This window comes from Ranitomeya imitator, chromosome 1, assembly GCF_032444005.1.
Source record: "Ranitomeya imitator isolate aRanImi1 chromosome 1, aRanImi1.pri, whole genome shotgun sequence".
Taxonomy (NCBI): Eukaryota; Metazoa; Chordata; class Amphibia; order Anura; family Dendrobatidae; genus Ranitomeya; species Ranitomeya imitator.
The window spans coordinates 1,188,217,424-1,188,232,458 of NC_091282.1; the positions used below are offsets into that span (position 1 = coordinate 1,188,217,424).

Consider the following 15,035-nt stretch of genomic DNA (forward strand, 5'->3'; position numbering starts at 1 on the left):
AGATCTACGTCCTTCTACAGAACCTAATAATTGTATGATACAATATTGTTCTGCTCCAGGAAGACATCCAGGCCTCTCTTGAACCCCTCGACTGAGTTCGCCATCACCACCTCCTCAGGCAAGCAATTCCAGATTCTCACTGCCCTAACAGTAAAGAATCCTCTTCTATGTTGGTGGAAAAACCTTCTCTCCTCCAGACGCAAAGAATGCCCCCTTGTGCCCGTCACCTTCCTTGGTATAAACAGATCCTCAGCGAGATATTTGTATTGTCCCCTTATATACTTATACATGGTTATTAGATCGCCCCTCAGTCGTCTTTTTTCTAGACTAAATAATCCTAATTTCGCTAATCTATCTGGGTATTGTAGTTCTCCCATCCCCTTTATTAATTTTGTTGCCCTCCTTTGTACTCTCTCTAGTTCCATTATATCCTTCCTGAGCACCGGTGCCCAAAACTGGACACAGTACTCCATGTGCGGTCTAACTAGGGATTTGTACAGAGGCAGTATAATGCTCTCATCATGTGTATCCAGACCTCTTTTAATGCACCCCATGATCCTGTTTGCCTTGGCAGCTGCTGCCTGGCACTGGCTGCTCCAGGTAAGTTTATCATTAACTAGGATCCCCAAGTCCTTCTCCCTGTCAGATTTACCCAGTGGTTTCCCGTTCAGTGTGTAATGGTGATATTGATTCCCTCTTCCCATGTGTATAACCTTACATTTATCATTGTTAAACCTCATCTGCCACCTTTCAGCCCAAGTTTCCAACTTATCCAGATCCATCTGTAGCAGAATACTATCTTCTCTTGTATTAACTGCTTTACATAGTTTTGTATCATCTGCAAATATCGATATTTTACTGTGTAAACCTTCTACCAGATCATTAATGAATATGTTGAAGAGAACAGGTCCCAATACTGACCCCTGCGGTACCCCACTGGTCACAGCGACCCAGTTAGAGACTATACCATTTATAACCACCCTCTGCTTTCTATCACTAAGCCAGTTACTAACCCATTTACACACATTTTCCCCCAGACCAAGCATTCTCATTTTGTGTACCAACCTCTTGTGCGGCACGGTATCAAACGCTTTGGTCTTTACCGACTCCATCTTGAAGGAGGGTATCAACAAAAAATTGTTCAGGCCTTTCAAATTGATAATGGTGCGATATGAACCGTCAGGTTTTTTGACCAGGAACAGAGGGGAATAAAACCCCCTACCTTCCTCTCCCGTAGGGACTCTAATTAGAACTTTCTTCCGTTGAAGTTCCCGGACCTCAGACTCCAGCGCCAACTGTTCTGTAGAGGAGGAACGAACAGGTGTCAACATAAACTTGTCCCGAGGAGTATGGTGGAAGTCAAAGGTTAGGCCTTTCCCCACAATGCTTAGGATCCATGGATTGTTTGTAATCCGTACCCAGGCCGGGTAGAAGGCCAAAAGCCTACCCCCCACCTGGTCCGCCAGTCATTGCGGTTTCTTAACATCTCGTGAAGGATTAAAAATAAATCCTTTACCCCTCCTTCTGCTGCTGTCGTATCTGGTAGATTCTCTGTTAGAGTCTCTATATGGCCTTCTGCGGTTAGACCATCCTCTATTATAGTCCCGTCTGTAGAAGGGTCTTCCTAGGAAAGGAAAGAGTTTTTTATTATCCCCTGCTTTTTCCAATAGCTCATCTAGGACCGGTCCGAATAAGTGAGCTCCTTCACAGGGAATGCTACATAATTTCGTCCTGGCTTGTAAGTCCCCTGGCCAGCATTTTATCCATAGCGCTCTCCGGGCTGCGTTGGATAACGCCGAGGACCTGGCGGCCAACCTGACCGAGTCTGCTGATGCGTCCGAAAGGAAAGCTGCCGCATCCTGGATTATAGGCATAGAGGATAATATTTCCGTCCTAGGGACTTTATCTCTGAGCTGATCTTCGAGGTGACCTAACCATATCATCAAGGACCGAGCGGTACAGGTGGCTGCTATAGCTGGCCTCAAGGACCCCGCCGAAGTCTCCCAAGCCCCTTTAAGGAAGATATCAGCTTTCCTATCTAATGGGTCCTTCAAGTTCCCCAAGTCGTCAAAGGGGAGAGATGTTTTCTTGCATGCCTTGGCGACTGCCGCATCCAGTTTCGGAACATTATCCCATGAGGATGAAGCCTCCTCCTCAAAGGGATACCTTCTTTTAAAAGCTGGTGGAAGCGACCGATTCCTTTCTGGTTTCTTCCATTCCTTTGAGATTAGCGATTTGATTTTGTCAATCACTGGAAAGGCTCTTCGGGACTTCCTCTCAATACCTTTGAACATAACATCTTGAATGGAACATTCCGACTGGGTATCTTCTATCCCCATTGTGCTGTTAACTGCTTTAACTAGATGGTTAACCCTATCCAGGGACAAACAGGCTCGACTGGACTCTAGATCCTCAGAGGAGGAAGTAGACGGGAGGGACCCTGAGCTCAGCTCACCCGAGTTCGAATTTACATCAGATAAAGGGGATGATTTTTTAACTTCCGTTCCCCGAGACTTGGATCTCACGGAACTTTTAATTTCCTGTCTAACCATCTCTCTTATTGTAGAGGTCAGATCAGGCGCCTCCTCCTCCAGCAGGCGTTGGATACATATTTTGCACAACTTTTTCAAATGCCCATCCGGAAGCGGCTCTGCGCATTCGGCACACTGCCTATGTTTGGCTTTGGACGAACTTTTCCTCCCCTAGTAAGGATAGAGGGAAAAAACAAGGGGAATACAACCATCACTAAGTGAACTTTCACGAAGATCACTTACCCCGTCCAGTAATGAGTGGTACCGTAGATGGGGGGTCCTTCGTAGCCGGCAAATTCTTACGGCTTGAGGACTTTGGTATAGAAACTCGAGCCTCCTTAGCTCCACCAGTGCGGCTACTGCCACTAGACCGACGATGGGAGCTTCTTCGAGGCTTATCTGACTGCTGGTGTTGCTGCTGCTGCTCCTGCTGCTGCTGGCTGCCGTTAGTTCCTTCTGGCGACTCCATTATGGAATGGGCAAGGAACACCAGCCATCCAAGCTTGCAGCATTAAATAATGCCCCCAAGGTACCGCCCCCGGATGGGGGCCAGCAGGGAATCCCAGGTGGTAATCGCTCGTCCGCCACTGCGCTGCGCCTCCCCGAAGCCCCGACTGTCCCCGCAGCTGGGCGCCGCCATTAGCCTGAAACGACGCTACTGCGCATGCCCAGCCGCGTCATCCGGCCGTGCCGCTCGCCGCGTCATCCGGACACGCCCCTTCCGGACGCGGCAGCGGCGCCAAGCCGACAGGCGGACCAGGACGGCAGCGAACACCTCACCGGACTAACGCCGCACCCCCGCACGGCACAGACTGGCTCCCGGGAACCCAGCAGCCCACAGGTACCCCTCGCTGCGGACACCCCAGAAGCTAGCCTATGTGTCAGAGGCTGCTTCCTCCTGCTGCCACCTACACAAAACAGTCCCCCTGTGGTGCTTCCTGCCTCCTGATCAGGCCGAAGTAGGGGACCCCCGCTACCTGCACCGGCCTGCCAGGAGTGGGGACGTCTTCATACCTTCGACCTACTTCACAGGCCTGTCTGAAGAGGTTCCGCTGTCAGGGACAGGAAACCAACTGACGTGGGAGAGAGGTACCGCCCTTTTTATGTCTGTAGGTTTCCTGTCCCTGAAGGGTGGATCCCCTCTCTCGTTGTGCTGTCATGGCGACTGAATAAAATAGTGATTGTATCAAAATGAGAGCAAGCAGCCCAGTAATCGTTGGAATTAGTTCTCAGCCCCTACATGATGATGCTCTCAGATTACACAACAAAAGCCTGCTGACGGATTCTCTTTTTTTCTGCCCCGTAGAACATCATGTTAGCAGCGGCACAAGTCCTGTTTATATTACAATGTGCTACCGACAATTAAGCCTAATCGTTACACTTGAACAAGTCCAGTAAGTGATTGCTGGTCTATTTAAGACAGGCCAAAAATATTGATGGTTCCTATGACAGACATCACCCTAATTTTTAGCCATGTAAATGGGGTGTGTCCAATTAATTAAGTACTCTTCCTCCTCCTCCTTCCATCAAAGTTTTTATCCTCTTAATATATTGCAGTAATCATATTATATAGCACTGTTTGCTTACAATTGCTCATTTTGCCTTTCTACCCAACTAATTCTCCTCTATGTAGAAACAGGAAATCTCTCTTCTCCCTTTTTCAACTCCTGACCCAGCTGCTCCACTTCTCCCTCATGCCAGGGACTTTTGCAGTGATGACTCCTACAGTAAAAATTGACCTCCTGTTTCTACGTAGAGCTTAGAAGGATTCAGCTAGCCACTTACTAATCACCTGATGTCATAGACCTAATGGAAAAGAGAAGAATTAGCTGGTAGAAATGAAAAATCAGCTATTGTAGTGCTGTATAATATGATGATTGCAACTTTTTATGGGAGGAGGGCTTCCTTAAGGACCTGAACTTGTGAAAATCATACTGATTATTAAGACAAAACAAGACAAGACCTGGCTTCCTCCAGACTGACAACAGGGAGGAAGAGGAGCCTGCGGGTAACACTTCTTGAGTCACCTCTCTGAATGCAGAACATTCTTATCAGGACAGTTGTTCTATTCCTGTGAGAACTCTGTCCCCGGCATCTCCTCATATCTAATCCCTCCTCAGGCACCTATACAATTAAAACACTTATGTGCACGTCAAAATTTGTGGTTATTTGGTTTGTAAAAATTAATAAAAAAAAAAAAAAAAAAAAAGGATAAAAGAAACAACACCACATACAGCCACAACCCACAAGAGAGGTCTTCCTTCCTACTCTCTCCTCCATCCTCAATCCATTTTACATTGGCAGCTGTAGCTTGACACCATAGCGATCAGGCGATCCCTCTTCTCGTCCTGAGCAAGACAGGTTTATCAGAGAAGATGGGAGAGGGGAAGTGGCTCATAAGTGGAGGAAGAAGCCGCTTTCTTGGAAATATATCCCAAGATTCTTACTTTTGCTTGCACTACGGATTTATGCGACGTTTGATGGAACCACAGTGACAATTCATTAGGAAACCACAATTCGGCAGGGCTTCCTAGAAGTCAGGTTTGAGGTCGCACCCTCACACACTTCCGGCTGGACAGTACAGACTTATTGGTAAGAGGAATTTTAAGAATGTAGAAGGAAAATATAAAATGTCCAGCACGTGACACGCATGTTATAGAGAATGAGTCACTCCTAATATGGCTGTTTTAGTAAACATTCATATTCATAATTATTAGTGATGAGCGAAAGTGGTTGTTACTCGAGGTTGCACCGAGTGTCGCGGGTGGCTGAGGGACATGTTAGTGCAGCGCCCCAGAGACCTGGTCGTTGCAGTATGACGCTCTGCCACTAAGGGGAGTGATGGTACGTCTGATGGCACTGAAGGAATTCTCCTGACCAGGTATCACCAGCACACATTACACTTCACACTCCGGCCACTAGGGGGAGCAAAAGGCTTTATTTATTGGGCCACTCCTCACACTGGTAAAACTAGGGGTTAGATAGGAAGTTAGTCAGAAGCTGACTGGGTTGGATTCAGGCAACAACCTGTGGCAGGGGGTGTTGCAGGGGGTGTTGCGGGGAGAAGACACAGGGGGGCCCCTGTCAGGCGTGGGAACCTGGCAGGTACCTAGCGAACAGAACAGAATGTAACGTAACCGCACCTGCACACCCCGCGGCGTTATCCAGGAGAGAGACACGAAGGGAAGGATATTGTGGAACAGTGTAAACGAGATCAAGCACAAAGGAGTACCAGTAAGAGTCGTGCCGTGAGACCAAGGCAACATCCTACTGAGGCGCGTAGTCGGAACACCGCGGGAGTAACTGACTCTAGGCTTTACTTCGAACTCCGCAGGACAGTTAATTATAGATTGGCCGTCTACCTTAAATTTCCTACGAAGACATAGGGGGCAACGCGTGGAGAGAGGCGTCTCTAGGGTCCCGGAAGAGCTCCGAGCCTTCCCGTCATACGGGTGCGTCCTAGCCATAACATACCTGGGGGACGAGAAACTAGTAACATCTGGAACAAGCGAGAGAGAATTAGAAAGAACGAACGAACGAGAACAGAAGTTGTGAGGACTATTCCGAATGCTCAGCAGGGTAGGCGCTATTGGTAGGCAACGATTTCCACAAAGGGAACTCTGGAAGTGCCCATCGGACCATCCGGTATCAGAAAGCCTCGTTAATCGTGCTCTGGATTGAGGATCCTAAAGCCTTCAGTAAAGAGGTAAAGAGACTGCAACCCTGTGTCCTCGTTATTGACTGCACCTCACACCATCACCATCCACCTTACTGGGAAGCCCTGGGGACACACTTCACCTGTGGGAAGGTATACCATCCAGCTGCCATTCCATCACCCCAGCGGACCCCACAGCAGCGTCGTTCACCCTGACCGAACACCACAGGTGGCGTCACGAACCCCTGACAGACTGTTCCACCTTTATTGGACGCCCCTTAGCAGGGTCGCGGACCGGGTCTAGCCACCGTGACAGCCTCAGAACCGAAACAGAGACGCCCGGTACCGAGAACTCGTGGCCCTGTGTCTGGGGGCGCTACATTTGCCTCACCATGTTTTGCGGCTGTTTGCCTGACAAACCCCACGTGTGTTATGGCTGGCTATCTCTAACAGCCACAAAACATGAGGCTGCAGGGACACGAATATCTCACTCGAGCACCCGCTATATACTTGGTTACCCCTTTGACAATAGAAACGGTAAGTCCCAATACAGCAGGACACCGGCAACACCAATCGGATGGTGTGAAACCATACCCAACTGATAAACCCTCAGATTAAAATTTTTTTTTTTTTTTTTACATTTTTTGAAAAATAAAAGAAAGTTAGAAACCTTGCAATTTTCACACCTGCCAAAAACTGCGGCTTTTTAGAATTACAACTCTGTTCTTCACAGAAGACTTTTCATAAGTCTCATTATCATCGTCACAGACATGGACACAGTTGATAACACAGAATCCACCATTCGCAATAAGTGAGGTCACAGCTCACCTCCTCCTCCCTTCATTAGTGACCTCTGCACACGCTCATTAGATGCTCCAATACAATAAGAAAAAAATAGTGTCCGAGTCAGTCTATTGCTGCTAGTATACATGTAAAATTTGAGTTTCCTGAAAGAAGCGGAAGAAGGAGTCTAGAACAGCCCCAGTAGCCAGTGTGAAAGTAGCAAGATTTCTAATAGTTTATTTTTTATTTAAAATACAGATCGTGATGTGAACAAAATTACATAAAAAATGTAATATATTATATAACGACATTAATTTCCCTTTAAATCAGTGACCCTGTGCGCCATTATATTGAGCACATATGTGCTGTCACTCAGACTCTTCCACATAAAAGTTTATGGGGAAAGAAGAGCTTCTATACTGGAGGAAGACGAGACACAGAACTTAAATGCAAAAATAGCACTTGGGGTCTTTTTTTGGTGGCTTCTAGTAGATTGTTTGTCCTAAGTAATGTGCACAAAATAATAATAATAAAAAAAAAAAGCCATAAAGTGGCCCAGGAATCCACATGTGCTTCCCCTGGATGCCGTCATCAATAACAGAAAGCCGCTGTATAAACACTGCTAAGTCTTAGAAATGCCCAAGCAAGTTCAGGATTACGTATGAGAACGAGGGTAAAAGGAGGTGAGGGCTCGGCACCGAGGCGCGTCCTGCAGGAACTGTTTATATTCCTTAATGCCATATATCAGTGCGTCAGCCACCAAGTATCTGCTCCTCACCATCGGACAATGCAACACGTACACAAACATTTATTCCTACACTAACGGAAGAGTCAGGAGTAACTCCTAAAACTGAAGGCATCTCTGCACTAACACACGAGGCTTCAGAGATTTAATGCAGTCCCATGTAAAACGATCTTGGTGCCTCTTCAGTTTTGTGTTGTATCATCCATAGGACTGCATACGCCAGCAATTATTTTGAAGGATATCAACAGTAAGGACTGCGCAGCCCCTGAAAAATATAGGGGACATTGATGGCCCATCATCAAATAGGTAGTGCCAGAACCTACCCATAGGATAGGTGATAACTTGCGGATAGCTGAGGATCTCAGTGCCATGTGGCCAATAGTCCCATAGACAATGAATGGAGCAGTGGTGACAAAGTGCGCCACAGCCCCTTTCTTGGGATCAGTGGGTATCCCAGCGGTGGGAACATGAAGATAACTGTCCAACCAAAAAATACAACTATGAATTATTACTATTGCAAAGAACTAGATGCAATGGAAAAATATAAAAAAAAAATATGTTCTAAAAACACAGTACATGTGAATACAGCACCTGGCACAGCGGCAAATACCATGGGGGAGCCGGGGCTGGAGGGACCTGCTCTTGGGTTGTCCTCATTGCTGTCTGGAGGTGCTGCAGCGTTGAGCTGGGATCTTCCTAGTAGGTGCGGAGCAGTCGCCGTCGTCGTTGCGTCCGAGTCCATGGCTGCTGCTGGAAATAAATCAGAGTCGTTCACAGCCTCTGCTAAATCCAGAGAAGATTTCACAAACAAAAGCCAAAGTCCGGGCAGTCAGAAACTATTCCAAAAATGGTGCGCGCTGATAACCCGGGCGGACACACACTAGAACTAGCCAGCGCTGCTTTCTATACAGATCATCGCCCTGAGCCAGCGGTAAATCAGCCAGAGCCGCAATACAGAAACATCACTCTACGAATTAAGGGACCCTCGTGGCTCCCTTCACCCCTGGATGCGCAAGACACACCGTTTGACGATGGTCACCTGTTATCAATCCCTACAATTAGAAATGTGGTATAGTTCTTCAGATTGGCTATATCAATTACCCCATGTGCAGGGCATCGCAGTAGCTTAGGTATCCATGGTTAGGACCCTCTTAGGCTACTTTCACACTAGCGTTTTCTGCAATCCGTCACAATGCGTCGTTTTGCAGAAAAAACGCATCCTGCAAAAGTGCTTGCAGGATGCGTTTTTTCCCCATAGACTTGTATTGACGACGCATTTGCGACGGATTGCCACACGTCGCATCCGTCGAGCGACGGATGCGTCGTGCTTCTGCAGACCGTCGGGAGCAAAAAACGCTACATGTAACGTTTTTTGCTCCTGATGGACCACTTTTTCCGACCGCGCATGCGCAGCCGGAACTCCGCCCCCGCCTCCCCGCACCTCACAATGGGGCAGCGAAATGCATCCGCTGCCTCCATTGTGCAATGCGCTAAACGCTAGCGTCGGAATCTCTCCCCGACTCATTGCGACGGGGAGATTCCGACGCTAGTGTGAAAGTAGCCTTATAGTGACAGTTCGCTCTTAGTGGTCATAACCATGTGCCCTGTACTTGGGGTAAGCAACATAGCGAATCTGAAGAACTATACTACATTGCTAATTGGAGGTATTTGCTCATATTATTATTATACCTACTATAAATTGGGAAAGGATCTGGGAGATGGGAACGCCCCTATAATACTAGATGGAAATGACAACGCCGCGCTAGACACACAGTATGTGACCGGCCTTACAGGGCGCCCTCTCACAATGACAACGCCGTCCATATACTTTCTCTGTACAGCGCTGCAGTATATGACGGTGGTATATACGTTATGTGTACCAAGCCTTGGTCCGGTGAATTATCCTGGCATGAGGCTGGGGCTTTTGTTTACATGTCACAAGCAAAGAACCACTATGAAGGCCGGCCGGCCGCCCCCTACATTACACTCCCTAAATAATTCCCATTAAGATACCAGAAGAACAGAGGGTGAAGAGGCGGCCGGATCCTACAAGGCTCGGTACATCTGCATGGAGTAAACACACGGAGAAGGGCGGGTCCCTGTGCAAAAACGAAGCCGACAATAGATCCATTCATGAAATCATGTGGAAAAAATAAATATTTTCTGCCTTCACACAAATGTTGAACCTCAGGGCCAAAAAGAGAGGAGCGTCACATACTGATATGGTGCCTCGACTTACCCAACTCTGCTGCACTGGAAACCCCGGGATCAAGAGATGCATTAACAATGATGGAGATGTAGCAGAGGCGAGGCTCTCATTAAAAAAAATAAATATCACATAGTAGCGTCCTGAGCGCACAATCCACACTACAAGTAGATAAATGACAATCTGAACTCTGCTACATCTGCAACTCTCAGACAGGATGGCTTGCTGGATTTTTTTTTGGGTTTGTTTTTACAGCATGATCAGACATGGCCACATTGTGGAATTTTTATTTTTTATTTTTTTTTTAAAGAGGATTTCTGCCTTTCCAATGCAATCCTTGGCAAAAAAAAATGCAGAAGAGAAAGTCTGCTCTGTGTGGACTTAACCCATAGCATCCTGGCAACATTGCCCCACGTCAGAAACTTTATGAAGCAATTATGTGAATGATATAATGCATGTGATCACTGCAGGGAATGTCAGCACAGCGGGGCTGGAGTAGATATATATATATATATATAAAATTCTCAGCCTCGCCGATTGAAGTGGAGAGTCTCCCGTCACTGCTGGTTATTGTCAGCAGCGCTGAAGCCACAGTGACAGCGCTGCAGCCAATCTGTTAGCTCCGCGGCTCAGAAGTGGAGCCATGTAGCTCAGTTACAAGCCGTTATGTCGTCAGCACTGCATAGAATAGAAGAGATGGAGACTCAGTGCTGGACCTGGGGACAGTGGGCAAGACACAGGTTCCCTTTTAAAAGAAAAACGATCAGTGGATTTGTGCTGCACAAACAAGAATCAGAGCCTGGATGGGTGATTGCAGACAGATATTTTTTTTCTCTGAAACGCTGCATGAAGACCTAGTTGGAAGAGCAGGCAGGGAGCCGTGGCCAGAGATGAGACGAGTCCCTGCACACTGAAGCTGATTGACGGGTCACACCCAATCTACACACATGGAAGAGACCTGTCAATCACACGAAGGCGGGGGAGGAGAATCTGGCCGGAGGCAGCACAGAACTGATCATTAATGATGTCTCTTACTAGGGAGGTGACGGCGACATTACACAGGGCATGGCCACAATGGAAGTTCTCCAGAGTCCACAACTATCACAGGGCTTGTGCTGGATTTTCACATGGGCCAAGATGACCCTTTGTGCCCCCTGGTCCTGGGTGTGATCACAACCCCAGCAGATCACACCAGCCTCCTCATACACTGTCACCGCCCCCCTGATCCTAGATGATTGCAGGACTAGGCAGAGATGCCATTCAGGAGCCTGGGTGCCATGTCACGGCTGTAGAGACCACAAGATGCCTGCAGTAACAACTGAATATGACCAAAACAACTCATCAGAATGTAGCACAAAGGGTGGAAGGGTCTTTAAATCCCAGGTCCCCTCCCCAAACCAGGAAATGCATTGGGTTTAGGAGTCTAACTCCAAGCAGGGGCACACACAACAGGAACTCTCCAGCAGTACACCCAGCCATAGCCCAGCACTGCCCAGCAGGCCTGGGGGGCACACACACAACAGCAGCACCCAGCCATAGCCCAGCAGGCCTGGGGGGCACACACACACAACAGCAGCACCCAGCCATAGCCCAGCACTGCCCAGCAGGCCTGGGGGGCGCACACACAACAGCAGCACCCAGCCATAGCCCAGCACTGCCCAGCAGGCCTGGGGGGCACACACAACAGCAGCACCCAGCCATAGCCCAGCAGGCCTGGGGGGCACACACACACACACACAACAGCAGCACCCAGCCATAGCCCAGCACTGCCCACCAGGCCTGGGGGGCACACACACAACAGCAGCACCCAGCCATAGCCCAGCAGGCCTGGGGGGCACACACACACACACACACACACACACACAACAGCAGCACCCAGCCATAGCCCAGCACTGCCCAGCAGACCTGGGGGGCACACACACAACAGCAGCACCCAGCCATAGCCCAGCAGGCCTGGGGGGCACACACACACACACACACACACACACACAACAGCAGCACCCAGCCATAGCCCAGCACTGCCCAGCAGGCCTGGGGGGCGCACACACACACAACAGCAGCACCCAGCCATAGCCCAGCACTGCCCAGCAGACCTGGGGGGCACACACACACACACACACAACAGCAGCACCCAGCCATAGCCCAGCAGACCTGGGGGGCACACACACACACACACAACAGCAGCACCCAGCCATAGCCCAGCAGGCCTGGGGGGCACACACACACACACACACACACACACACACACACACACAACAGCAGCACCCAGCCATAGCCCAGCAGGCCTGGGGGGCGCGCACACACACACACACACACACACACACACACACACACAACAGCAGCACCCAGCCATAGCCCAGCACTGCCCAGCAGACCTGGGGGGCACACACACACACACACACACACACACACAACAGCAGCACCCAGCCATAGCCCAGCACTGCCCAGCAGACCTGGGGGGCACACACACACACACACAACAGCAGCACCCAGCCATAGCCCAGCAGGCCTGGGGGGCACACACACACACACACAACAGCAGCACCCAGCCATAGCCCAGCAGGCCTGGGGGGCACACACACACACACACAACAGCAGCACCCAGCCATAGCCCAGCAGGCCTGGGGGGCACACACACACACACACACACACAACAGCAGCACCCAGCCATAGCCCAGCAGGCCTGGGGGGCACACACACACACACAACAGCAGCACCCAGCCATAGCCCAGCAGGCCTGGGGGGCACACACACACACAACAGCAGCACCCAGCCATAGCCCAGCAGGCCTAGGGGGCACACACACACACACACACAACAGCAGCACCCAGCCATAGCCCAGCAGGCCTGGGGGGCACACACACACACACACACACACACACACAACAGCAGCACCCAGCCATAGCCCAGCACTGCCCAGCAGGCCTGGGGGGCGCACACACACACACAACAGCAGCACCCAGCCATAGCCCAGCACTGCCCAGCAGGCCTGGGGGTCACACACACACACACACACACACACACACACAACAGCAGCACCCAGCCATAGCCCAGCACTGCCCAGCAGGCCTGGGGGGCACACACACACACACAACAGCAGCACCCAGCCATAGCCCAGCACTGCCCAGCAGGCCTGGGGGGCACCCACACACACACACAACAGCAACACCCAGCCATAGCCCAGCAGGCCTGGGGGGCACACACACACACACACACACACACAACAGCAGCACCCAGCCATAGCCCAGCAGGCCTGGAGGGGGCACACACACACACACACACAACAGCAGCACCCAGCCATAACCTAGCACTGCCCATCAGGCCTGGGGGGCACACACACAACAGCAGCACCCAGCCATAGTCCAGCACTGCCCAGCAGGCCTGGGGGTCACACACACACACACACACACAACAGCAGCACCCAGCCATAGCCTAGCACTGCCCAGCAGGCCTGGGGGGCACACACACACACACACACACACAACAGCAGCACCAAGCCATAGCCCAGCACTGCCCAGCAGGCCTGGGGGTCACACACACACACACACACACACACACACACACACACACAGCAGCACCCAGCCATAGCCTAGCACTGCCCAGCAGGCCTGGGGGGCACACACACACACACACACACACACACACACACAACAGCAGCACCAAGCCATAACCCAGCACTGCCCAGCAGGCCTGGGGGGCACACACACACACACAACAGCAGCACCCAGCCATAGCCCAGCACTGCCCAGCAGGCCTGGGGGGCACACACACAACAGCAGCACCCAGCCATAGCCCAGCACTGCCCAGCAGGCCTGGGGGGCACCCACACACACAACAGCAACACCCAGCCATAGCCCAGCAGGCCTGGGGGGCACACACACACACACACACACACACACAACAGCAGCACCCAGCAGGCCTGGAGGGGGCACACACACACACACACACACACCCACACACACAACAGCAGCACCCAGCCATAGCCCAGCACTGCCCAGCAGGCCTGGGGGGCACACACACAACAGCAGCACCCAGCCATAGCCCAGCACTGCCCAGCAGACCTGGGGGGCACACACACACACACACACACACACACACACACAACAGCAGCACCCAGCCATAGCCCAGCACTGCCCAGCAGGCCTGGGGGGCACACACACAACAGCAGCACCCAGCCATAGCCCAGCACTGCCCAGCAGGCCTGGGGGGCACACACACACACACACACACACACACACACACACAACAGCAGCACCCAGCCATAGCCCAGCAGGCCTGGGGGGGCACACACACACACACACACACACAACAGCAGCACCCAGCCATAGCCCAGCAGGCCTGGGGGGCACACACACACACACACACACAACAGCAACACCCAGCCATAGCCCAGCAGGCCTGGGGGGCACACACACACACACACACACACACACACACACACACACACACACACACACACACACAACAGCAGCACCCAGCCATAACCTAGCACTGCCCAGCAGGCCTGGGGGGCACACACACACACACAACAGCAGCACCCAGCCATAGCCCAGCAGGCCTGGGGGGGCACACACACAACTGCGGCACCCAGCCATAGCCCAGCAGTCTGGGGGGCACCCTAGCAGGCAGCCCTCATCCTCACCGGCTCGTCTGCAGCAGATGCGCTGTCCCCTTCCTGTGCCCCTGACGTCCTCCCTGCAGGGTCAGTGCTGGGTCCGGGCTGTCAGGCTGCCGCCATGCACACACATTACTTCCACCTTCTGCAGCTGCCTGCACTGTCCAGGCTGACTAATCAGCCGCCGGCTGGATGACTCACACGGAGCAGCTGCGGGCGGAGCGGCGATCCATTACTCCGGCCTGGCCCGGCAGCAGCATGCTGAATCCACAGCGCTAAACATAGAACGTAACTACATTACCTGCCCGTGATATTCCATCCGGCCGCGGCATTAACCCCCGGGAGTCCGGCCCCGGCTGTGATTGCTGCAGTAGACGTTATCCCCCCGGTCTTGGAAGATAATCGATTGTTTACTACTAGACTCTTATGCTTGAAGCCACGCCCGGATTTTCCTTCACGCCCCTCTGACAGAGCGCCCTTATAGCTGTGCCAGTGCTCCC

The 15,035-nt window shown here is 51.4% G+C and overlaps 1 protein-coding gene across 4 annotated transcripts in view; it reads right to left on the bottom strand.

Moving 5' to 3' along the window:
* The window catches only part of WFS1 (wolframin ER transmembrane glycoprotein), a 54,861-nt gene extending 39,860 nt beyond the window's left edge, over positions 1-15,001 (bottom strand). Inside the window, exons 1-2 of one of the 4 annotated variants that reach the window (XM_069744807.1) lie at positions 14,837-15,001; positions 8,306-8,464 (exon numbers count right to left, since the gene is read on the bottom strand). In XM_069744807.1, coding sequence (XP_069600908.1) covers positions 8,306-8,464; positions 14,837-14,867 — 190 coding nt within the window. In that variant the 5' untranslated portion in view covers positions 14,868-15,001. Of the gene's footprint in view, positions 1-8,305; positions 8,465-14,562; positions 14,707-14,836 lie in introns of those variants that run through there. The other 3 variants (XM_069744808.1, XM_069744810.1, XM_069744809.1) reach the window with 3 other exon arrangements.
* Between the last annotated feature and the right edge of the window lie 34 nt (positions 15,002-15,035).